This window comes from Cololabis saira, chromosome 10, assembly GCF_033807715.1.
Source record: "Cololabis saira isolate AMF1-May2022 chromosome 10, fColSai1.1, whole genome shotgun sequence".
Lineage (NCBI taxonomy): Eukaryota > Metazoa > Chordata > Actinopteri > Beloniformes > Belonidae > Cololabis > Cololabis saira.
The window spans coordinates 31,816,312-31,842,248 of NC_084596.1; the positions used below are offsets into that span (position 1 = coordinate 31,816,312).

The 25,937-nt window shown below is 40.1% G+C and overlaps 1 protein-coding gene across 1 annotated transcript in view; it reads left to right on the forward strand.

The window, feature by feature from the left end:
• Positions 1 to 9,506: 9,506 nt before the first annotated feature.
• Positions 9,507 to 25,937, forward strand: part of yes1 (YES proto-oncogene 1, Src family tyrosine kinase) — a 36,848-nt gene continuing 20,417 nt past the window's right edge. The window contains exons 1-3 of the mRNA XM_061732562.1: positions 9,507 to 9,903; positions 21,479 to 21,769; positions 23,998 to 24,097. Coding sequence (XP_061588546.1) covers positions 21,487 to 21,769; positions 23,998 to 24,097 — 383 coding nt within the window. The 5' untranslated portion in view covers positions 9,507 to 9,903; positions 21,479 to 21,486. The remainder of the gene's footprint in view (positions 9,904 to 21,478; positions 21,770 to 23,997; positions 24,098 to 25,937) is intronic.

The window sequence follows — 25,937 nt, forward strand, 5'->3', positions numbered from 1 at the left end:
TTTGTCCTGTGCTGTGAATGCCTTGGATTTTTATCCGTGCATCGCAAGCCTTGCCCCCCCCAGCCCTCCTCTTCCTCCTCCCCCTCCTCCTCCCTCCACTAAGTCACATTAAGAATGCGATAGACGTCATCAAGTCTTCATCCCGGAATATAATAGTACAGTTCCTTCCCCATCGATGCATCCGTCACTCACCCCCCCACCTCCCCTCCTAACGTGGAAGTTTATTTCCAAACTTTTTTTTTTTTTTTTTCCTTATGAGCAGCAACGTTTATGGAAGTATAAAATCACGAGCGTGCGATGCCACTTATCGGCTCTCCGGGTCTCACGTCACCAATTGGCCCAATTACGCAGTAATGATTATGGCTCCGGCTTCCGCCGGCCAAGTTCAAGGCCTCTCGGGAGTCGGAGCTGTCCGGTGCTGAAATCAATCCGCTCAAATTGCGGCTTCTAGACTTTCCAGTCACTGTGGGTTTTTTTTTATTTTTTATTTTTTTATTTGTTTTGTTTTGTTCTTATTCTTTTGTTATATTTTTACAACCATTTCCAGCAACCTATCCCTTTGATTGTTGAAATGAAGAGGCCCGTCATCTGATCTGCATTGGTGACGCAGGATTGCCGGTCCATACAGCTATCAGCCACTACCTGGCTTTACCAGCGATTCCTATATTTTTTTCCTGTATGTCTGTGCTCAAACGAGGGGAAAAAAGGAATACAAAAGAAATGTCTGATTACTGCAGTCCCATGAGTCAGCGAACTTAATCCGGCCGATGATATATTTTTGATCATTTGTTACATTTTACAGCTTAATGGTCGAACCTTCTGGGGAATATGTTTGCTAAATCTGCACTTAAACTTTTGTGTGTCAAACTTGGCATTAGTTATGGCATAAAAAGTGTGTCTTAGGTGAATGATACTTTTAATTTGAAGGGTGAAGGGTGTAGCCCTATAAATCTTTATTGGGCGTTATTATCTTCACCAGAGGAAAACAGCACATCTTTCCATTCAGCACCGTAAACCACTGAATCGCACCTATAGCTCACCAGCCAATTGAAGTGTTTGCCATTCAGAGGAGAGATTCACGTCAGTGTTTTGTTTAGGCTGACGCAAGATGACGAACAGAGCCAGTCACTGCCAGAGGGGGCCGATCCTCCACCTCTTCTCACAGGACGTGGTTCCTTTGAAGTGCACAACTTAAACACCATATGGGCTCGAGCAGACTACTAATATTAGTCCTTGTGCAGCAGGTGAAGATGCTGCTCGGTAGCCTGAGCAACAGCGCCATCTTCAGGATATAAATTAAACATGTCGAGTCACTCGGCCGACGTTCATTATCATTAACCACGCGCACAGTGAGGGGGGAAGAAAAAAGGATGAATGTTCGTGTCAAAGTTTTTCCACAGTGGTAATAGAAATGTCTAAACCATTTGCTCCGAAACTTCAATATAGACTGCACATATGTGACTCAGGTCATAAATGTGATGACGGCTGAACATACACTCAGAGGTGGGTAGAGCAGCCAAAAACTGTACTCAAGTAAAAGTACTGTTACTACAGAATAATATGACTCAAGTAGAAGTAAAAAGTAGCCATCCAAATAATTACTTGAGTAAAAGTAAAAAAGTACTTGGTGAAAAAACTACTCAAGTACTGAGTAACTGCATGTTGAGTAACGTCTGATTAATTTTTTTAACACAACCACTCAAACAGACAAAAGTACAAAATAATCATCTTCAGGCAAATTAAATCAATAAAAAAATTAAAATTAATAAAAAATAACTTAAATTAAATTAAAATAATCTTAAAGTAAATTCAAGTACTTTAATGAATAATAAAATAAATAAAAGAATAACAGAATAAAAAAATAAATTAAGCACAAGTAGCACAACATTTCAAGCCTTTGTACTTTTCTTTTTTAACCAGGCAGAACTAGAACAAACATGAACTTATATAAACTCTGTGTGTGTTTGAATCTGTGTAAATGTGACAAAACATGCAAAAACAAACATTTTTCCCAAAGAATCCCCCAGTGATGTCATGAGATTGACGCGTACGCGGATAAAAGGGATAAAAGAAAAGTAACAGCTCAACGTAGCCTAATGTAGCGGAGTAAGAGTAACAGTTTCTTCTTCACAAATCTACTCAAGTAAAAGTAAAAAGTATAGTGATTCAAAACTACTCCTAAAAGTACAAAATTTCCCAAAACTTACTCAAGTAAATGTAACGGAGTAAATGTAACTCGTTACTACCCACCTCTGCATACACTTGGTGTCCAAAAATTGTAAAAAGCAAACAAGTAATGAACAAACAGGCCAGTTCTTCACATAATTTGTGATAATACAGTCCTTATCTCAATACAATAAAAGGATATAAGTTCATACTGTCTTGTGAACTTTTGTCACAATGTTGATCCTGGCTGCTCAGTAACCATCATTTCATTTGAATGCTTTTTAGGGCAGAACAATGAAATTGCTTAAAGTAATGGAAATATTTTTCTCATTGTTTACTAAAAAAATGAAGCAATGACATTGCAAAACACCAACAGTTTATAAGCCACCAACCTTAACGCAAGTTTCAAGTAAAATAATGGTGACCAGAAATACAAACTGAATGCAATAATTTACAAATTATCTGTAGTTCATTGAAAATAGCACAAATTAAATGATAAAACAGAGAAATGTTTGAAAATAAATGTCAGCTTGCCCTCAATTTGACACTAGTAATTGGATACTTGTTGAGAAGGAAGTATTGTGGTTTCTTCGTTTGCTCTCTCTCTCTCTCTGTCGGTCTCTGTTCGAATAGTGTGAAGGAAGGATGGAAAAAGACTGCTCCAACACCAACTTTTAAATGTATGAAAAGGGTTTATTACAATAAAAGAAAACATAAAACAGACTGCAGAATCTGGGACCTTTCTGAGCCAATTGTGAAAAAATCAATGAACAAAGACAGTAAAATGTTTAGAGGGTGAGGCTGAAACCCTTCAGCAGCTGTTAGCCATAAAAGACCTTGCCAGGTCTACTACTAGTAAACTCAAGTTGTAATCTAAGGTGTATCTTTATTGTCTAAAAAAAATGTAAAGGAGAAAAAATGTCCTTAATTTCCCATAGAGGAAACCATTCACTCTAAGTTCTTCATTTGTTTAACAAGAGTTCAGACACCAGTATGAAGATGAATTGATCACTCTGTCAAAGGCTGTGTAGGCAAGTAAGACCCCAACTCATAAAAGAGATGAAATGCTATGTAAAATGTAAAAGTAAATACAAATTGTAATCCATTATTTTTGCAAGTCTCATGAAAGCCTTATTTTATTGATAAGATAACCTATAACATATACAAATTAAAATTAGACATATAACTATTTTAGTTAAAACTATTTTAATGAAATTAAAGGCTAATTTTGAGTTTGATGTTTCCTGTGCCATCATAAAAGCAATGCAAAGAAGAATCCACAAGTGAACATAGTCCAGAATTGCTGCTATCTTCTATGGGCCAAAGCTCATTTCAAATGGACTGAGACAAAATGGAAAGCTGTCCTGTGGTCAGACAAAATGAAATCTGAAAATGTTTCTGGAAACCACAGATGCCACAGCCATGGCTCGCTCAGTTCAAAATCCTTTATCTTTGATTCTAGGAGGGTGCATTAGTGCCTATTGGGTCACATGCACATCTGAAAGAGAAACACAGTATGTATTGATTTTAAAGCAAAATATGCTCCCCTCCAGATGTCTTTTTTAGGGAAGGCCTTACATCTTTCAGCAAGACAATTCTAGACAATTCTAGAATGAAAAACCTCCCCTCCCAAAACTCCAGCAACTATCCCCTTGGCTCCAAAATGTATATGGAACACAAAGGCGAAACCCATCCTGTGGACATGTGATACAAAATCTGATTTATTCTTTTTGGAAACCCTAACCTAGAGTGGGAGAGGGACGGTCCAGCTTGTTATCAGGACACAGCTAATAAGGTCAGAATACAGTTACTATTAATTATTGCAACATGGTGATACATTTGCCATTCTCGTTCATTTTCAAGAAAGTAATGCATTTCTGTTTCAGTCTTGAACGTTTGTATTTGACCAATTTTCAATTGTGTACAAAGTTCAATTAATTTGGAATTTCTAGTATCTTGTTTTACTCCAGCAACACTGTGTGCATCAACTGTTTTGGAAACGGTCACTGACGGGCCAAGTTCTACTGTTCAGTTCTACTGAAGAAGACTGAAACACAATCAAAAGCTCTGAAACCAGAGAGTTAAAGAGAAGAGGTGTTATGAGCCTTTGATTTAAGAAAATTAGATGCTCCTTTCCCTGTGTTTGCCTGTTTGGAATTGCATGTGCATTATTTAAGTTGGTGACATTGTTTAAGCAGTTCAATCAGTCAGCAGCGGTCAACAAGTTTCCTCAAAAACACAAACATGTCTCTGTATTAAGTCTCAACATATGAGCTGAATCTGCAGAGATTCAGCTTGTGTCTCTGTAGATCTTTTACTTGTAGACTTTTTTTTTTATATATTCAACAATTTAATTTAATATATTTTAACCAGTCTCCTGCATTTGTCAAAACTGGAAAACAAGTAATTTACTGGTAACAGGGTATCTATGCCAGTGTTGCTGTCACAAGAACTGTTGGGATTGGGTCTGAGTCCAACCTGTTTACGTGAAAGCAGCCTAGTTCACTCTTTGGGTTAGGGCTATTTTATAAATATGTTATTACGATGATAATAATGATGTCATATCTTTCTTTAAGCAATCACACGTCTTGAGGTTGTGCTATATCTTGAACCTGGTGAAAACTGGGATAAGCTCCAGTTGAGATTTGAGACAAATTCATTTTTCTTCCTTTGATAACTTTTGTGCATCTGGTGCTGCCACCACACAGCATTTATTACAGGCCATACTCCAGTCTGCTCCTGAGGTTGGATCAAGCACCAAAATCCCACAATCACATTCTACATGCTATCCGGGTTAGGGTTACAGTTAGGGTTAGATTACTGCATTCACTTGGATTTCCCAGAAAACTGGTACATTTAAACATAACATGTTTTTTCAGACGTGTCACCAGTTCAGCAATTGTGTAAAATTTTTGGCATTAATAGCCAACCTTTTACGATATGTGACATCAGTGATGAGTAACATCTATTGATGTATATAAAACGCTAGTATATAAAAGTAGTAAGGTGAACTCCTTTTTAAATGTTAAACCTCGACATGACCAACTGAAGCAACTCCAGGTCATGAATTTACACTGCAGACATAAGATATGATGGGGATAACTTCACTTATCATTCTTCCTTCTCCAACACCCGCATTACTCTGGACCATCAGTCTGTGCTCATCCAACCACATGACCTTTTAACATTTATCTAAGGTCCAATCTTCATGCTCGGTTTCCCCCAGTGTGCAATTATGTCATCTTTGGGTTAAAACTTCTTCCAAATTTGATGGAATCAGAGAGCTCCTGAGCTCTTGAGTTAAGAAACATGCAATACTATGGTTTGTGTGTTCACATGGACCTTTGACCACTAAAATCAAATCAGTTGTTCATCACTGCAGATGAGGAGAACTCGTGGATTAATCTGGGGGGGAAAAAATCTAAATCTGTGATTCAAAAAAAAAAAATCTATATATAAACATTAAGCACGCACTGAAGAATATGACATGGAAATGAGCCACAGTCCTGTCGTGAGACTTTCTTCATGTCCCTGAGTGGCAGCTTGCAGGAGCAGTAGGGTGCAGGGGTTAGGGTTTGCCCCAGAGGTCCACAGCACCCGTTCCAAGCCATCCAAAGGGCAGCAGAGATCTTTGTACAATTTAATGGCTCCATTGTGGGAATGACTGCAGGTTTCCTCACAGTGGGAGTGGTGGAGCCTGCTGGGCTTGGCTTTGAAAAAAAAGTGACTAAGGATTATATTCTGTCTAGTTGATCTGACAGTTTAAAATGCAGTATTTCTTAGGTGGCTGCTTATTAACAGATGAAGTAACCTGCTGAACTCCAGTTCTGTGTTAATGCATGCACCACAGTGGACCATAGTTGGGTAGTTTTACTTGAAAGCCTCAGCTAATCTTTTCAAAGGCTGACATTTTGTTCCAAAACCATCAATAAAAAGTCACTGTGGTAAACTGTGTCGTTGACATTCGCTTCACCAAGTATGTTTGTGGTCTGTTTGGTATCAAAGATAATTTATCTAGTCACGTGGCTCAAATAGGTGAATCTCATTTCAGGAGATTCTCCCACTAGAGGGCGACAAAGTTCATGTGTCAGGATGCATCCGGGATGCATAACACGCTGATAGGAGTCATGTCATGATCTTGGGATGGGTGGTAGGGACACCCTGGACACGTGACCTGACTCAGGGAAAACATGTTCACATAACAGGAAGAACCCAGTCTAGAACTTCGTAGAAACAATGTCCCAATCAGTCAAACATTCAGCTCCTCAACTCAAAAATCACCATTATTAATATAGATTTGATATGTTACCAAAATCAAGAAAACAATGGGTTAGCATGAACATTGCAAAGATTTAAAAAAAAAGTGATTCTTACATTTATTTTAACAGCCATTTCTTTGCAGACAGTATGATACCAAGATGTTTTATGTTTGATCATCATTCATCCATGGCTGATATAATCACAATCAAGTGACCACTGTGTGAAAACTTTGTTGAGGACTAATACAGTGTTACATTCACAAATGACACTTAAAATGTTACTTTAACTATTTTATAAACAGTTGAGAACATCAGTCTCAATGACATCAACTTGTGCATCTGACAAACTGTTTCCGACAGTTTTGTCTTTGTCAATGAAATGATTTTTCCCTGGATGCTGGAATTTGCACAACAACATGGGGCACTTGATTAAATTACATATGGATAAGGATGGAGAAGAATTTGAACTTTTTTAAAGCAGGGGTTGAAGTTCAGCAATACAGAAGTGAGTGGTCCATACATCCATTTAGAAGATCAGAAGAACAAACCAAAATATTAGAATAACCAATCCAATGTTGCCACAAACCTGCCAAGAAAAGGCAGAGCACCCAAAAGTCATGGACCGGATAAGAAAAGCACATATCATAGAGGTAGCGAATCGGTAAAAAGATAACCATGAAGGAGCTGTAGAGCTCCCTGGCAGAGACTGGAGAGAGAAAAACAAGATATATTCCAAGCACAGAGCGCAAAAATATGGAGATTCCCTACACAATCCACAACAAAGTGGGTTTTTGGCTGATCCCCCTGAGGAAGTCATCCCCACAATAAGGCAATATAAAAAATAAATATCTACCTTAACATCAGGTTGAATGATGCTAGTTGCCACCAAGACTTGGCTAAAAGGTCGAGATCCTATAGAGTCCATGGTACCTGGCTCTAGATCCACCATTACTGCACTTGACATAGTGTATATTTACCACCTTTGAAATAAAAACAGGCTGTACCAGGATGCCTAAGTTGAGGGGTAGGAAGAGTTTGAGGAGGATCTGCGTTGCATGTAAACAATCTTTTCTCTCGCTTCTTTTCAATGTTATTATTCTTGTATTTTCATATTGCATTCACGAATATATTGTTTTTTATTTCTACTTTTTTCATGAACTTTCCACACATTCTTGCCATGGGTTCTTTTTTCACTTTACATAAACAAACAACACCGTCCAAAGTGAAACTCATACATTTGAAAATTCGGTGACTGCTCAATAAAAAAAGGGCAAATTCGTGTCAAATGATAAATTGTTTAACGTAACCAAAGTTAATGCTCATATCCATTAAGCCAGTGTTTCTCAATCCTGGTCCTCGAGTACCACTGTCCTGCATGTTTTAGATGCTACTCTGCTTCAGCACACCGTGATAAAAGTACGTGTATCATCAACAGAGCTGTGCAGACCTTGGTGACAAGCTAATGAGGACCTTTAATTAGAATCAGGTGTGTTGGTGCAGGGAAACATCTAAAACATGCAGGACAGTGGTACTCGAGGACCAGGATTGAGAAGCACTGCATTAAGCCATTTATAAACTAGAGGGCGCCAAACACCTTCACATAGGCCTATTAAGAATGAAGTGCAAGGGTTAAAGAGCATGACACATTGTTTCTGTTTAGTTTGGTGCCCCGGCTGGACTCAGAAGCATCCGATAGTTACTGGGTTGCGTCCATTAAACATAAATAACTTTGATGATTTAGTTGGGATGTAGGCTTTTATGGTCCTCCATAGACTTTCACCCGGTGTGAATGAGAGGCAGAAAAGTCGGCCATATTGGCACGCGGGAAACCCTGAGACGGTGTGAGCTTCAAGTGCAGTCGGAAATTATGCCACTTCACGACGCTAACAGACACAAAAGTCAAGACAAAAGCAAACAAACTGCATGCAGTCTCCCACATCCAATTCAAATTTGTATTTATGAATTGTTCTTTAGTTATCTTGTAAATTGATGATTGGATATCAAAAAGTCATTGACGATTGGATACCCAGTAGGACTCCTATCATTCCCCATTCTACCATATTGAACTTGCCTACATTTTTAGACAAAGTAATTTTTTTTTCAACTGGTTATTTGATCATGAAAATACTACACTCTTTCGCTATTTTTTGACAAGATATCACTTCTATTCTTTTTTTTTAAATATTACTTTTTCTTTTTTAGTGTGACTATTTTCTGAGAAGGCTATGTCTAGGTTTTGAATTGAACTGTTGGTGAAACAGAACGTTTTCATTTAAGAATAAAAAGTTCAATGAAGGGACACCTCACCGACCCACCCGTTTGCCTTCACCTTTCCTGGCTTGGTGAATTGTTTCTGCCTCTTTTTTTGTGAGTGAAACGATTTTTTTAACTATTTGACGAACCTGAATTGAATTAGATGCATATTTTTGAATGCCATGAACACATGGAAAACAAATTATTATCCAGCAATTCACTTTAATACAAAATAACAAAATTAACTGAATACATTATCTTTCTTAAACAGAAACCTGCTTCACTTAAAATTGTATAAATTAATATAAAACAATAGAAAGACAGCAGAACATCCATTCTGTAATAGTGCAATAACAAAAGTGCAAACAGAAAGTCTGTAGAAAACGTGTAAACATATTTGTGCCTCAAAGGCCATGGCTGTAGGCTACAGTTGTAGTAAAAAAAAAAAAAATAAAATAAAAAAAAATATGTATGAACTCAACAGCTCAATGCCATTTTCCATTGGCATTTTATGACTATTTTTTGACTCTCACAGTAATACGGGACAAAGTGCGTCCCTTTTCAGCTCAATTTACTTTAGTTTATAAATACAATTCCGTTTTTCAAGGGACGGTTGGCAACCCTATTCACAGCATTGTATCACCTGCTGAACAATGTGTTTTTGAATGTATGTTTTGTAAAACTAAACAGCTGGATCATATTTATGAGAGGTATGAGGGGTTTTGCTAACGTCAAGAAATCAAAGATTTTCAGTGATTTTCAGAAGAGGCCAATGTTCCGAGTCCAATCTGTGTACGTGAACTCAGCATAATTCCTTCGGCCTCGTCGGCTGCGGCCGCTCCGGCTATTGTTGTGCGTCTCTCAGTCAGTCCTGGTCTAGCAGCAAACGGGGATTTTTGATGCGTTAATGTAATGATCTGCGGTTCCGCTGCCACATTAAACGGTGTTTGGGAGCGGGTCTTGCGTCCTCGCTACAAAGGAGTAGAAAGAAGCCTTATGAAAGACTTTGTGCTGCAGGAATAGTTAATCGGTATGGGACAGACGGAGCACTGAGATTACACGTTCGAGACTGCTTCTTTTTTTCGTGTATTTCCACTTATTTCCAATTCTCTACTGGGAATAAAAACGTGGTGCTGGGAATTTAAAAAAAAGCAAGCAAACAAACAACGACAACAACACAGGACGTATGTAGCCGAGGAAAAACTCTGCCGAGGTTGCTTTTAAGGTAAGAAATGCTCTCCTACAAAAGAAGTCACTTTTTCATGGAAGTGGGACAGAGCAAGGCCTTGTAGTGTTGACACTTTGTCAAAGTTGAAAAAGGACCCAAAGAGTTTCTTAGTCGGGTTACATTGCAATAAAACCGGGTTAAATTTCAATCTAAATCCAGAGTTTGAGGTTAAGGATCCTTTTCCTTTTTTTTTTTAATCTTTCTTTTCTTTTTGATTGGAGAACACAATGATGAGAGACTTCCAAACAACCCTGGAACAAGACTAAGGAGCTGCTTTCAGCCTTTACATTCCTAACATGATAGTAAACCCAAGCTGTAATGTGTCATTTCAGTTTTTCCTGCTTGAATGCTTCCCATAAAATAGGAGTTTAACCACCTACAATCCTGCCTCACCCATTTTCTCGCTCACACACAATCAGCTGCTGGAGGCCTCTGCTGTGGTGAAGCAGCCAATGCAACACAGAGGCTTCTGTACAAAAACGGGCTTTTAAGACTTTTTGTTGAAGTGTACGAAGCTATGTCTGCAACCTTGTATTGGGAGGGTTGCAACCAAAACCCCCAGATTTATGCAGTGTTGGTACTCGGTGTAAGAAAGTGTAAATTCCAGGTATTCTGCAGGGTTGCTTTATATTTATTGTTCCTGGGAGCATGTGTCTATTGGTGTGCTCGCATACCCCAGTGGCACAGTAATCCCCCTTTAAGGTAATCCCTCTGTTTGCACAGCCCCAGTTGGCCGGACAGTTGTGTCTCCACACAGACACACACACAGCTGGAGTGGAGGGGGGCTGTTGGCAGAGGAGTGAGGAGCACTAACAGGTGGCGTTGGTTGGGGTTCAGACTCTTGGATCTAACTGGAGGCGTTGAAGATCCTCGCATACTCCTCGGATGTCCTCATGGCTCGAATGGGGGTCGACATCATAACAGTTTGCTGACTAGAGGGTTCCAGGTTGCTTTTTGTTGAATGTAAAGGCCAAAATCACAACGCGAGAAGGGCCCATGTGCCAAAAAAACAAGCAAATAGTATGAATGTTTGAATTCATGAAGACAAAATTGTCAAATCTTGTATATTCACACTCGGCAATGTGGGAGCAAAACGAGAGCAGCTTTTCTCTTGTAGATTGAAGATGGCTTGCTCTTTCTCCCAGCCTCTTTCCAGCCTTTGACTGGCACAGCAGGTGGCCACAATGGTATGAATGGATTCGGAAGGAAGTCCCCCCCCCACCCCGCCGCCAGACCACTCCACTCACTGTGATTGGCAGAGATGGCAGGCTGCCCTGGAGATAAAATGAGTTGTGCTTTAGAGAGCGTGCCAGAATCATCTCTGCATTATATTTCAGCAATAGTCTCCTAAGCATGTCATTAAATGTAGCTTTCAGGCTTCTGCCCTGGTTTTTACCTCCACTGGCATTTATTGTGGTCTTTAAATATTGCTGCTTACCACCAGTCATGTTAAAACTCTTAAAGTTTCATACTGTAACTACTCAGGTGACTTGTATTGAGATGCTGCAGGTAGTTCAAACAAAAATGTCCCGTGAGTGTCTGGTATTGATTTGGGTGATGTGTGATGCGGTCATGAGTGGACAGCTGGGAGATTCAATCACTGAGACTAGAATTGGGGGTGGTCTTGGTTGCATACGGCCACATTCCTGTAGAAGTGTCCATGCAAATGTCCTGGGCCACTGTTAAACAAAAGCTCCTTGAGTGGTGAGTGCAAGTACAGAAGAATACCAAAGTATGATTTCCATATATGGGGAATCACCACCTGGCTGCTCAAACCAACCACTTCACACTGTCTCTAAACATTTTCCACAGATTTGCCTTGAAAGTGCATGCATCCTGCTAATTAAATGCAGCAGTGCTTTTGGTCTCTGCTAGCTGAAATCCTGTTTATTTGCATATGAAGCATGAGATCCAAAAGTAGTTAAAATTGTAAACCTGGATATCTTAAGTGTTGTTGTATTTTTCTGGTCATGCCCCCCTGTAACTTGTTGTGTACTGAAAGAGTGGCAAGAACAGTAAAAGGGTGCGAGCATCTTCGTTTCTGTCCACAACTCTATGACCTGTCAAACCCTGCTAATAATTATCGGAATTGTTACAAAAACATTGATAACCACTTAAAAGTAAACCCGGTGCATACAGAGATTTAACCATGTCTGGGTGTGAATTAGAGCAGCTCGATATTAGGGAAACATGTGACACGCAACATCTTATATGAAAAATGCAATGGGGATATGACTTGATATAAACAAATACTTTTAGTATTTCTGTTAATGTCAGTGTCAATCATCTGATTGGTCACATACATTGTTGACATTTAGAGTGCAAATGCATGAGATTTGGAAAATAACAAACCGTGGTTGTATATAATCTTTGTTTTTGCGATACTGATTTTGATATTGTGATAACGATACATTTTTGATATATTGTGCAGCCCTAGTATGAATTATGTCCTTCAAATTAATTTAATGCAGTGTAGCAACTGTTTAAAACTTAACATTACAGTAAATGTTGCATTGACTGCTCCACACCAGCGCTGATATCAGAGTTCTCTGCTACATTAGAACAATGTGTACACACTCGGCTCATAGCAGCGCAAGAAGCACTAGTAGAGGTCCGCAATCGTCAAGGGCCGAGGAACATCCCTACAATAAAAGTTCCCGTCTTGGGTAAGGTGCTTCAGCGCAGCCCCCAAACAATGGTTGGTGGGGCGGGGTGTTGATCTGCTGGTGTTTGTGTATGCTGTAGTCAGGAGATGCCATTTGTGGAGCCTAATCGATGTTAAAAACTTCTCTTCTGAGCCATCGACACCATCACTGCATCCCTAATCCTGCAGTGGTAGTGAATATGGTACACACCTTATAGCTTTCTGTGTCACTTTTGCAGTTTTTTTATGAATGAAAACATTATTTAAAAACTGACAACTGTCTGCTGGCTGCATGTCATCTTTGGATTAGGTTGATAAAGGTATTAAAGTTGTGTATCTCATGTCCGAGAAGGTCCTTTGATAGATTCCAGTAACAGCCCATTTTTGTTTCTTTGTCCAAACAAGTAGCATTTTTATCAGAATTACAACATGACTTAATGTACTATGGTAACAATGTATGCATGTCCCTTTTGTATAACTATAATAAAGTTTTTCCCAGCACAATAAAGTGTTAGGCAGACACTTCTGAATGACAACGCACAGTGCAGAGCTTTTTCCTCTCCTGAGTGTCGGTGCATGCCAGCTACAGAAAGCCTCCTGCCTGCAGCGCTGCAGCATTGTTGTTGGGCCCTGTGGGAAGTAACAGCCTGTGTCTCCTTAATCTGACACGGCATCACTGGCAGTCTGGCACACAGCTTCACATGTCCTTGGACGAGGCCTGGCTCCAGCATTTGTTTGAACAAATACTAGCGTCCTTTGTGCTCTTGGGAGTAAAGTTACCCATAAATATGAGCTGGATATGCAGTGGAATGTTTACACCTTTTTGAATTATGTCCTTTTGGTCTACAGTCATAAACTCAAATGTTTGCTCTTTAAAATTACTGATCTGAAGGCAGTTTCAATGGAAAAACAAATTCAACATACAAAATTGGAGAAACTTTCATCAACATGAAGAACAAATTCACTGCAGCCCAGCCATGTGTGTGTTGAAACTCGTATCAGAATCTAAGCAACCCCAGTTTTTGAACACCTGAGTATCACAGGTGCTTCATTGGGTTGAAAACAGTACTATTCTTATTCTAAGGTCATTTTCCTGCCTAATTGTACAATAGACTCCGTACGGCTGGGATCTCGGTTTGATTGGGATTCGTTTGAATGCTGCTCTTTTGTTTAAACAAACCCAAACCTTTTGAATAACATGTTCCCCTCCTCGCCTGTGGTGGCGCTGCACCAAGAAGTACTAGATGAAACATCAAGACAATCAACGAAGACCGGCAACTGTGATATATTTTTGTCCAGTTGCTTCTCTTAGAGCTTTTACATAGTCCTCACTCGACGTCTGACCACGAGACCTTTATTCCAGAAATCGCCTAGTGCATTTGTCTAGGTTGTGTTTAAAGTTAACTAAAGTGGTCTGGTGCGAATGCACCCTAAATGTCCCCATTAGGAATATAAATCCAAGTAATAGTAATAGTGATATGCTGAGGAAACGCTACTTCTTTCCCTTTCGGCTGTTCCCTTCAGGGGTCTCCACAGCGAATCATCCATCTCCATCTAAAGCCTGATTTATGGTTCTGCGTCAAATTGACGCCGTGCACAGCCGTCACCGTGACGCCGTCGTGAACCCTTCAGACTTCTCCGTCACTCCATTTCTCCGCGGTGCAGTACCCCCCGTGACCACTAATTCGCGATCTTTTCCTGAATGCTTTATCCGACTTTTTCCGGTCACAGTGAATCAAAAAGATAAGGACAACTATTGTGCAAAAAAACAAAACTAAAAAAATCACACATACACGAAGAAAAGCTGAAAGTTCACGATTGCTTCAAACCGGAAACCGGAAATGCGTTGCTGCCAAGCGAACCAATCACAGCCCTCTTGGTCTGCGTCGCCTCGACGCGTAGTTACAATTTTCGGGAGGTACACCTCAGTGACGGCGTGTGGTCTGCGTCGACGCGTAGCTTACGGCGTAGGCACGGCGTCGTTTTGACGCAGAACCATAACTCAGCCGTAACCCTAACCTTTGCATCCTCTTCTCTCACACCAACCAACTTCATGTTCTTTTTCACTACATCTATAAATCTTTTTGGTTTTCCTCTCCATCTCCCTCCTGGCAGTTCTAACCTCATCATCCTCCTAACGATATATTCCCTCCCCCTCCTCTGTAGATTTCCACACCATCTCAGTGTGGCCTCTGACTTCCTCTCCAAAACATCTAACGCGGGCTTTCCCTCTGATCCACTCGTTCCTGATCTTATCCATCATTGTCACTCCCAAAAAGAACCTCAACATTTTAATCTCTGTTACTGCTGAGAAACTACTGTTGGTGTTTTTCAAGACTTCTTGTTGTTGTTTTTTGAATATGTTATCAGTAAAACCTCAACAATGTCATTCAGATTGATTCAAATCAGATGCGTGACCCATATCCACGACGTAGGAGCTTGTGGCACAATTGGTGGTTCTCCCACAGAGCCGTCTGAAGAACGGCACATTGCTTTCAGCTAACCTCATTGTGTGTATGACAGCCTCATTTAGGAAGGCCAGTAGAGAGGATACAATAATCTGCCTGTAATCGAATTTGCTCTGAAGTTCATTTGAACATATCATGTACTTTACAAAGTATTCATGTGCGTAATGTGCTGACTAAACTGCCCTTCCACCCCGGCTGTGTTGGTAAATGCCTCCGTGTTAAGACATGTGTTTGTATTTTGAATATTTTATTAGAGCACTTTTGGGCTCCGCTGTAAAGACGGGGCATCTGCGCTCATTAGCATTTGTACAGCAGGGTCTGCATGTGTATGGGTGGTTGGGGGGACTGGGGGGGTGTAATGTCCCCGGTAGGGGAGCACCACAAGATACTTTCTCTTTGTCTACAACAAAAGCTGGATCGGGGGAGAGCAAAGAGGAAACCAAAAGTGTTCTTTCTGTGGTGCTCGACTGGGAAAGATGAACTTCCTTTCCATTTCTCCGTCCCCTGTTCCCAGGCAGTGGTTCGACAACAGGAGAGGATTACTGTATGGTTGTAGAAAGGAATTAATGAGAAGGACATAACCAGGCTTGGAGTAACGCTGTACATTTCAAGGGAGACTGGTTTGGAATATCAATAAAACACACTCTGGAGATGTTTTGGATGCTTTTCTGACATCTCCTTCTCATGGAAATGAAAGTGAAACATGGCTGTTGAACCAATTTGACACCTGACATGATGTGGACTTGTTCAGGCTTGTGAGCTGTTCAGTGCCATTCGGGAGGACTACACACTCGTGTTATATTTGTTCTTTAACTACATTGTGGACTTTGGGAGTCATATTTAACAGGAAAAAACAAGAACACGGAAATTCTGTGTCTCCTTATCAATTAAGTTTAATGCCTCCTGCAATCTTAACTCAGCATAAATCTGGTGTTAGATCAGTAATCTAGCCGTTTCTGCTTCTACAGAACTCAAGGAAAGCATAACAGTACACAGTAGGCCCATTTGTAAGAACTTCTTAAGACCGGTGATCTTCTTTTTTTTTTCCTCTATGTGGACACGATAACTGGTTTTGTTTCTACTCGTTGTTTCAGGTTGTCACACTTACACAATCAAAACCACCTTCACCTTCTTATCAAACTTTGTACTTTGTTTTACTCCAAACCAGCTAATGGAAACAACTGAAGCATGTCAGTGGCTCTGCAATATGACAGTATTATGGCCGGCCAGCCGGCCAGTTTTTTTTTTTTACTCTTTGATTGAGTTAGTTGTCTTGATTTCAGCCTAATTTCCAGCATGCAGAAGAAACTGCCTCTCGACGTCATTGCTGAGTCACACAAGCAAAGCAGGTGACATAGGCAGAGCGAAACCAAGACTAGTTTCAACAAAAGGGTGTGTGTGTTAGTGTGTTATTGTGTTAGTGTGTTAGTATGTCTATAAGTTCAGTTTAGTCAGATTTCAGTTTGGACTGACATGTCAAAACTACAATTTATGCGCTACTAATAAATCTTTTTTTCCCCGAACATTCAAATAAACTGGACTTTTTAATATTTTTTCACAATTGAGAGCCTTGAGCAAAAAGCTTTTTGTAATTATTTTTGCATTAAAAATGAAAGCTGTCCTTTGTCACATAAAGTATCAGTGTTTATTGATGAATGTTCTGAAGTGATTGATAAATACTCTCATTCTTAAAGTAGGACTTCAGATTTACTTCTATTGTGAAGTTTAGTTTAAGGATTTAAAGGTCCAGAAAAACTTATATAATATATCTGGATACGCCTCTTTTGTCTTTCTTTTTTCCCCTCATTTTATTTCCTTCAAAAAAAACCGTAGCCCCACCAACAGTTGCACTGCACCATCAGTGTCATCTCTCTTTGCTCAGTGAATCATATCCATTGTTGCTGTTTTTGTCTTTAAGCAGCATGTCGTTTTTAGACTCGGAGTTTATTGCAAACTTTCAAACTGACACAGAAAAACCCATTCAGAAAACAACAAAATTGTGTCCTTCTGGTGGCTGAGCTGTTTCACCAGCCTGTAATGTGATTTTTATACCAGACACATTTATTTTATCAGCAGCCAGAGCGAATTCTGCCTGTCAAAACTGTTTCACGTTTCACTGCGTATTAACATCTTTAACTAATTGCTGGGACGTGTAGTCCTGCCCCGCTCATGCAGCGCTCATTCTGTTGTCACTAGCTATTAGTGGTTGTCCTGTGGGTGGAAGTCTGGACCCGTCGGCTCAACAGCAGACATGATTCTCACTGATTATTGGTGTAATAGTCTTATTCTCGTCACACGGATGCACTATAGTAATCACTGTGACTGAAATTGAGGGATGTAAAATATAAATGACATTTAAATCTGTATATGAGAGTGATGAATACATGAAACTGATCAGACGCCAAACTGAAAGAGTAATTTTATAAGATTTTTCCATTCTGTTTCAGTATCCATGTGCTTCATGTGCTGCCCTCCTTGCTTTTATTTTATTCTATCTCTTTGTGTCGTTTATCATAATTGATCTTCATCTGTCTTCTTCTCCGCTGTTTTTATTGACTTGGCTTTCAGTCAATACTCTTTATTCATTGAGAGAAAGTTGATTGACTTCCAAATGGATCAATAATCTTGCTACTGATCCCCACCAGGTTTCGTTGAAATGCAGCCATTCACAAGCTGTGGTCTTTATTTGAAGAAAATAAATGCAGATACCACAAGCAGGGCTAACTGTTAACCAAAGATTTCTTTGAAAAGAAATGAAACATTGACCATTTTGTCATTTTGATATTTTTACAGTAGGAAATGGACTAAACAGTGTGGAAACCTGAACAACTGAAGTAATGTCGGGACGAAGCTCTGCCTTTTCATAGGATTTGCAAATTTAAGTGAACGAGAGAGAGGACGTGCAGCTTACAGATTTTAAATGTACCTCTTAAATATTAAAATGCAGTTAAGGAACTTTTAAAACATTTAGGTCAAAGTGTCCCCCTACATGTGTGGAGGATTCAAGAATAGATTTGAGAATAGATTTAAACAAGACATTTACTTTTGCCATTATTCTCTTTAGTCTCTTAAGGCCGTTCAGCTGAGATTCTTAAAAACAAAACAAAAAAAAACTTCTGGAGTTATCAGCTGCCCCAGCTCTGTTCCACATGTCCCCCGTTCTGTCAGCATCAGTGCTTCCTGTCAGATTTCTTAAAATTATTTATTTCTGTCAGATTTCTTAAAAAGTTGCAGTATGCATTCATGCCTGCAACTAAAAAACAAGTTAATATGACCTAACCACTTCATGGAAAGCTTTCCCTGGCAACTGGCCCCCTACATAAACACGGTTGACACATGTGCATCCTTCTTCTGCGCTCCAACCAACCCTGTAGCAAGTTCCTCATATTCAACATCCTGTCTGGAAGACCTTTTGAGTTGCCTCCGCCGTGACGTCCAAGCGATATGGAAGAGATGACAAGGACGGAGGGCCAGTCCCATTTTCCATGTTTTTTGCCTTGAGTAAGGATGGGAGACCACAAGACCTTGATGACACTTCCTAAAGGAAAGAAAAATCTAATATTCCATCAAATGAAATAGAAACTGATATTTTAACATGAAAAAAACCTCTTGTTGTTGCTTTAATGTGCATGACTTCTTCCAGAATCCAACAATATTGATGAGAGTTGATCATAAATCAACAAATTACAGCAAATGTATCGACAGTACATGGTATATTTCATACATAATTACAAGAATAGCCGTTTTGTATGAAATATACCACTACATTTAAATGGCACGTTGCAAACTGAAACATATTTTTCCAAAGGAGAAGTGACTCAGCAAAGGTCATGTACTCAGCTTTGTGAGTAGATGGTACTAGTTATACCTCACATCCTCCTCCTAGAATAACTTTTTTTATTTTTACAAGCAGCACAGCTACCATGGGTTGCTATTCTGGCACAAAAGACATTCCTTCCTGCATTCTGCTTGAGCAGCACACAAATAATCGTGGCCCGTCACTGACAGGCTCTTGAAATTATTAGGTGGCGTTTTTCAAATGCCAGGATGTGACTCATTAGAAGTGAGGCAGTCTGGAGGCTGATCTGTCGGGCCGTGGCACACGCAGGCCGCAGAGAAGTAGTTTGACAGAGAAGCTTAAGGTGACACGCCGATGAGTCAACTGTGCAGACTCTGCGCAGGGTGCTGGCAGCTGAAGACGCCACACACAAGCTCATACGTGGACCTACCTGGAACTGCAGGAACCGTTTTTCTGCATATGAAACGGGAGCAGTCTGCATGCAGATGGAGGACGGATGTTTAGCCCTGTGGGTGTTCTCAGTGGAGTCAGGGCTGTGCAGTCTGCACGGTTAGAGGTTTTATCATTTACTTTATAAATTGTAAGCAGCAATTATGTCGCACTCACGTTGACCATGTTCCACTTGCAGAGTGGGGGAAAAAAATCATTGTCTCCAGGAACGACACAATTCAGTTATTTAGTAAAACGTAGACCCTGAACCTTTACAAATAAGAGATTAGCCCTTTTTCAGCTACCGGTATGCTAATTCATACACAGCTCACACATGGTATTTAGAACAGAAAATCAGCGAAGTAACATGTACTCTGATTAAAAAGCAAGCAGATGACTTGTGAATAAAGTAAGACAGATGTGTGATCATCCATTCTGTGTGGATGGTTTTGTTCATGCGAGTACCAGGGGTACGTGTGGTTTTCCTGACTTTCAAAGTTGGAATTGAGAAACTACCGACTAGGAACTTGTGTGTGTAGTAGTAGTTGATAGCTATGAAAGGTTGATACCAACACAAACACACACCGCTTGCTGGCCTCCAGTCTTTAAAAAAAAAAAAAAAGTTTTTGTGCTGATTACTTTTGGGAACAGTGAACTTCAAATGCTTTAGACTCAACCGTGTTTCATCTAAATGTGATTCTCAACTTGTAGTTGGCACTAAAATACCACCACAGTGAACACATCATTGTTTCACAGATTATTCTGGCAACTTTTATTGGCTGCATTTCAGGCTTTGCTTGATTTAAATATATTTATTTGCTGAATTAAAAAAAGTAACATATCCATTATTAGAGGGGGGGATTTGTTTTTTAATGTGTTTGACAACATATATTTGGATGTCTGAGGGGACGACTGAATACAAAAACCTTGACATAAAATAGCCCTGTAATTTTTTTTTGTGGATGCTTATTTGAAAGGTATTGTGAGTATAATCAGATTAAAATTACTCTGCTGCCTGCTCACTCCTCAGGTTAAGGAGGAGACCTCCCGGGGTTGGTAGAGGGAGCAATGCCCAGGACTGTAGCTTATGGCCCTTTTCCACTAGTACCTACTCAGCGCGCCTCTACTCGCCACGCCCCCGTCTTGCGCTTTTCCACCACGGGCCGAGGCGGATAGAGCCGTGCCAAGCAGATACTTTTTCTATACCGAGGTTCTGAGCGTGCTGAGTCGGCCCTGGATCTGACGTCATCACCCTCCGCGCCACTGATTGGTCGGGGGGCCGTCAGACGTTTGAATCAGGAAGCGGGAGTCAGCGCGAGAGCGACTCGCAGCGATTTTATATCAGCGCAATACAGCGCAAACATCTGTTTGATGACCCAACTCTGAGTTGCAGATGTTCATAAACCTGGTGGCTGACGAGAGAATTAAAAAAGGGATGTAGACGGGTGATAAGGAACGATCAGATCCACAGGCTCTGTTTTCTTCTCAGCCGCTCGCGGCTCCAGCTGATTTCTCATCAGCGCAGACACGAACAAAAGGGTTGCACAATCGAGTACGTCACAGCAGCTTCACCCCAACCCGCCCACTTCTCCCCTGGCTGTGGAAAAACAAACGGGGACAAAGCGGGTGGAGCCGGGACGATGCGTGACGAGCCAGGGCGCGCTGAGTAGGTACTAGTGGAAAAGCGCCATTAGGTAGAGCACTGGGTGATGAAAATGGGGACAAAAATCGGGGATAAAAATATAAAAAAAAGATTACTCTGCTTCCTCATCGGATGTTGATAATGCAAAGAAGGAACAGATTAAAACCTTTTTTTTAAAGACAGACCCATCATAAGGGGTGGGTGGAGTTAAGTGTCTGGCCACACCCTGTTAAACTCTACAAATAAAGAAGGTGTACGGGGATGGTTAAAAAAGGTGTTGCTGTTGTGTGTTTTTGTGCTATTTTGACCGAAACATGTCAGACATTTCATTAACACATCAGACAATTATCAGCTTGTTAAAAATGGGCGGCATCTCTGCAATTAGAAATTCTCATTTGCAGCCTAAATATCTGTTTAATCACTTCAGTTAAACCTACAAGCTGAAACCTGTGTTTCTGACCTCTGATTCATTGATTAACGTTCATCACTTGTTTGAAAGCAAATACTCTTTTTGTGGTCAGATCAAAGCAGCACGTGTAGCCTCATACTTTGATTTGACCCTCAAAGTCTTTTTTCTTTCTTCCCTGCAGGCTTGACGATGGGTTGTGTCAGGAGCAAAGAGGACAAGGACCCGGGGCTGAAGTACCGATCCGACAACTCAAATGTCACGTCGTGCAACGCTCACCTGGGCCTCTATGGGCCCGACCCCACATTGCTGGGTCACTCGCCTGCTATGAAGACACCGAACCATAGCTTCAACAGTAATACTGCTGGCCTCACACCCTTTGGTGGAGCGTCTTCAGTCATGACCCCGTTTGGCGGAGCCTCCACCTCCTTCACCTCGGTGGCCGTGAGCAGCCCCTTCCCCAACGTGATCTCAGGTCAGTTTCTACAGGACATATGAGAATAAGCAGCCTGCATATTTTTTATTCAATTATATATAACTTTTATATAACTTTTCCAACTTTTTGAAACACTTGAAAGGGGTTATTTACCAATTTGCATGTTAACAAAGAAGCTGATACTTTTATCATGACTCAACTTTCCATGGTGTTGATTTTATATTCAAAATAACTTCCTGATACACTTATCTGAACATTTGTTATGCAGAGGCTGTTCTGAGCAGTGGATTTTATGCAAATTAGACATTTGAAGCGAGTCGGCCTAAACATCAATGGTCAACTGGAATGGGCTCTTGTTATGGGAGGCGGCGGATCAGGGATGACCACCGCTGAACCAAAAGAAGGGAAAAGATAATACTCGGATTAACTCTGTGCCTTCTCTCACTCACATTACAAGCTCTGCTGTCAGCAGAAGCTCGACTTTTTGATTTAATGATGCGTTGATAATTAAAATGACTCTTGGTGACATGAGGATAATTGTAGATTGGACGGGTAAATTATGCAGCACACTCTTGCTGCACAAAGTACACACTCATGCACACACTTGCTTTATCATTCTTGTGGGGACATAGCTTTGACAAATTGCATTCTCTTCACCCTCACCCTTTTTCTAATATTACAACACAATGCATATCCCTAACCCCTTACTATGATTGTAATTCTAAGCCTAAATCCCTCAGGCAGCTCTTTAAAGGTACTAGCAAATTGAAGGTGGGTTCCCATTAGCAGGGGCAAAAGAAAACCTAGGATACTGGGACTGAAAGAGCACCGGTGTCGTCTTCAACCCAGTCTGTTGTATACCGGTACATCAGTGGTCCCCAACCGGGCCGTGGGTCATTTTGTACCGGGCCGCACAGAAAGAAAAAATAATTTCTGTAGCATCCCGACTGATGGTTGACTCTCAAACTGATGGTTCAAAATGTTTTTATTCCTTGGATGTAAATACACTGCAAACACACCGTAAGAGCTTTACAGGAATAAAATAAAATAGAGTTAGTTTTTCTACATTCATATAAGTTTCATTTAACTTAAATACAGACCGACGCAGCTGCTCGCTCGTTCGGTAATAATAACTACAGCCTGATTTATGGTTCCGCATTACACCTACTATAAAAACACATTTATAGAAATACTCATATTAAAAGGTAATTTACAATTTCCATTATTTTATTTTTTCGAAAATTATGTTTTATTATTATTTATTATTACTATAGAGAAAAAATACACCAGTTTTTAATGCCGATCTTGTCATTTTATTTAGTTTTTATCAACTACACCTTTAAATGGGGGTAGGACTAAATAAGTTACACTTCTTCCTACTCCTTTTTTTGGCACATGTAAACTAAGATAGCAAGTTTTAAAGGATGAAATTCTTTGTTTTGTTTTTCTTTTCTTAAACTTCTCATGAAGTGTTGTTGTTTTTTTTTTTTTACATGTACAAAAATAAAATAAATCAAATCAAATCAAAAAGATTGGGCCATGAAAATATTGTCAGACATTAAACCGGTCCGCGGTACAGAAAAGGTTGGGGATCACTGGTATACATCACCAGGACGGACTTGGTAGGAAAGAAGTCAAAGTTACACTCCATAACAAGGCAGGGAGGAATTCCAGCCCCGTAGTAGTTCCTGGACACACTGGTCGCAGGGCCGCTCCTGATTATGGAGACGCACTTTGAGGCCCCTGTAAAACTACTCCGGACCTCCAACAATGGAACCCCGCCTACACGCCTCGCTCCTATTGTCCCCTTCTCTGGGAGGATAATGTGGCCTGAGGGGCCGCTGTTGATCCAGTCCTACATAAACATAGTCCAGCTGTCTGTCTATACTGGTTATTTTCCTCATAAAATCCATATAAAAGAGATTAAATGATCAGTTTGATTCACTGGTCTGTTGTGTTTACTACTACGTTTGAGAGCTGAGGAGTGAATATTTTTATCCCTTGACTTGTTCTTTAAAACATTAAGAAGGGGGGAAAAAACCTCCTTTTTGTCAGAAGACCAGGCTCTGAGGGAGAGGAAGTGAGAGGAAAGGAAATTTTAGTGTCGTTGTTAAGATTGTTTTGTGTTTGTTGTCCTAATTTTTTCCCAAAAATACAGTTTTACAAGATGAATAAACAAGATGAATCCGTTTTAAAGAGCTGACCGCCTTTTCGTGCCTTTACTCTTTGATGTTCATTCCTAATGTTGAGCTGTTGTTGCTTTTTAGGTGGAGTGACATTCTTTGTAGCTTTGTACGACTATGAAGCAAGGACGTCAGACGATCTGTCATTTAAAAAAGGGGATCGCTTTCAGATTATCAACAACACGTGAGTGTATTTTCTTTTTTGTTAGAAGTGTGCTGCATGGGAGTGTGTGTGTGTGTGTGTGTTTTTTTAATCCCTCATTGGATTCAGGTCTGATATTAAGGCTGAGCTCAGTCTGGGTTAATGGCTTCCTCTAATGGACCATCTGTTAAGTTGCCATCACTTCTCTACTATGCAGCTCTTTCCTCCGGTTTCAGGGATTGAACCTGGCCTGCAGTGTAAAATATACTTTGCACCACTTGCTGCTTTAGGTAACGGTCTGTTTAATTTTTGATTGTAAACATCCGTTGCATAAGTCCTAAACCCAGTCCACGTTATAGAATAATTTCAAAACATCTGTTTCTAGAACTACATTTCACTGAAGTTACTTATAGTTCTACGAATGACAAAGGCAACGGATCCTACCGAGAAACACGCTTTACCCTGCAGTTTATCTTTTTCCCACGGGTACCCAGCTGAGAAAATGGGCAGAGGTCCAAAAGCTGCAAAAATCCAACCTCCTCAGGGTTCACGTGCCACATCAGTACGACAACAGACGTTACTGCTGGGGTGATGAAAATGCCAGCTGCTAACAGAGGAAAAATAGAAAGAGGACATGCTTCATAGAGCTTTTTTTTTTTTTTTTTTTTTATTAAATGCTGCCATTTAAACAGCAGAAATTACAGCTACATGTTCAGTAGATTCATCGTGTTATTTCCTTCCTAAAATGCTCCAGTGGCGTTGTGATTTTAAAAGTTGGAAACTGCTATCGGAGAACATACATTGGGTACGGAAAGTATTCAGAGCCCTTTTAATTTTTCCCTCTTTGTTTCATTATAGCCATTTGCTAAAATAAGAAAAAGTTAATTTTATTTCTTATTAATGTACACTCAGAACCCCATCTTGACAGAAAAAAAGGGTAGAAATTTTTGCAAATTTATTAAAAAAGAAAAACTGAAATATTTCCTACCCCGTCGCCATCGTGAAATATTTGTGATGAGTTCTCATTCGGCTTTTCAGGAAGTTTCTTTTTCTTTACTTTAAGTTTTGTTTGTTTTTGAAGTCGATATAAAAACTCTGCAAAGTTACAAAACCCCTCTGGTTTGGTTTTATCATTTATTGGCACGCACGTTAAAAACTTTTACATAACACCTGTCCGGAGACTACTTTCCCTCATAGTGCCATCAGCTCCCTGGCATACCACAGTTTTTTTGTCCCTTTTCCCCCCAATAATAATACATTATTTGGCAGAAAACCATAGCAGGTTGGGTCTCTCAGGAGGAGGCCTTTTAGAGGAAGAGGTGCTGCAGGAAAGTTCACAATGAAGGAAAGGCATTATTCAGTGTGTTAACCAGTGTAAATGCCAAGCTGTTGAGGTACTTAGTCCCATAACACATGCTTGAACTTTGAAAACCAATGAACCCACCAAATTTGTACATTTTCTTTACTTTATGCGTTTTTTTTAAATAAATCATTGATTTAAACAAAGAAAAAGAAATATTCCCCACTGAATTCAAGTTTCATTGTTAATACTGTGTAAAGGAATAAATCAGGGATGTGGTATTTATCTGCAGATCAATTGCTTTTAATGCTTCAAGTCTTCTTGTGTGTTTCTGCTTGTAAGTGTGTCTTAGTTTGGCACCTTTTCACTTCTAATGTCTTTACAAATTGATGTTGCTAGATTTAGGTGAGAGAAGGATGTCATGGAAAAACTCCAGTCTGATGATTTACATTTCTGATGCAGCTGAATGACGCAGGAAATGACCTTGGTTCTTCTTACGTTCGTACACTTACAAACCAGACGTCCTCAAGCAAGAGTTGGCTGATTTTAGGTGCCCTTTCATGTGCGTATGACGTGCTTCTG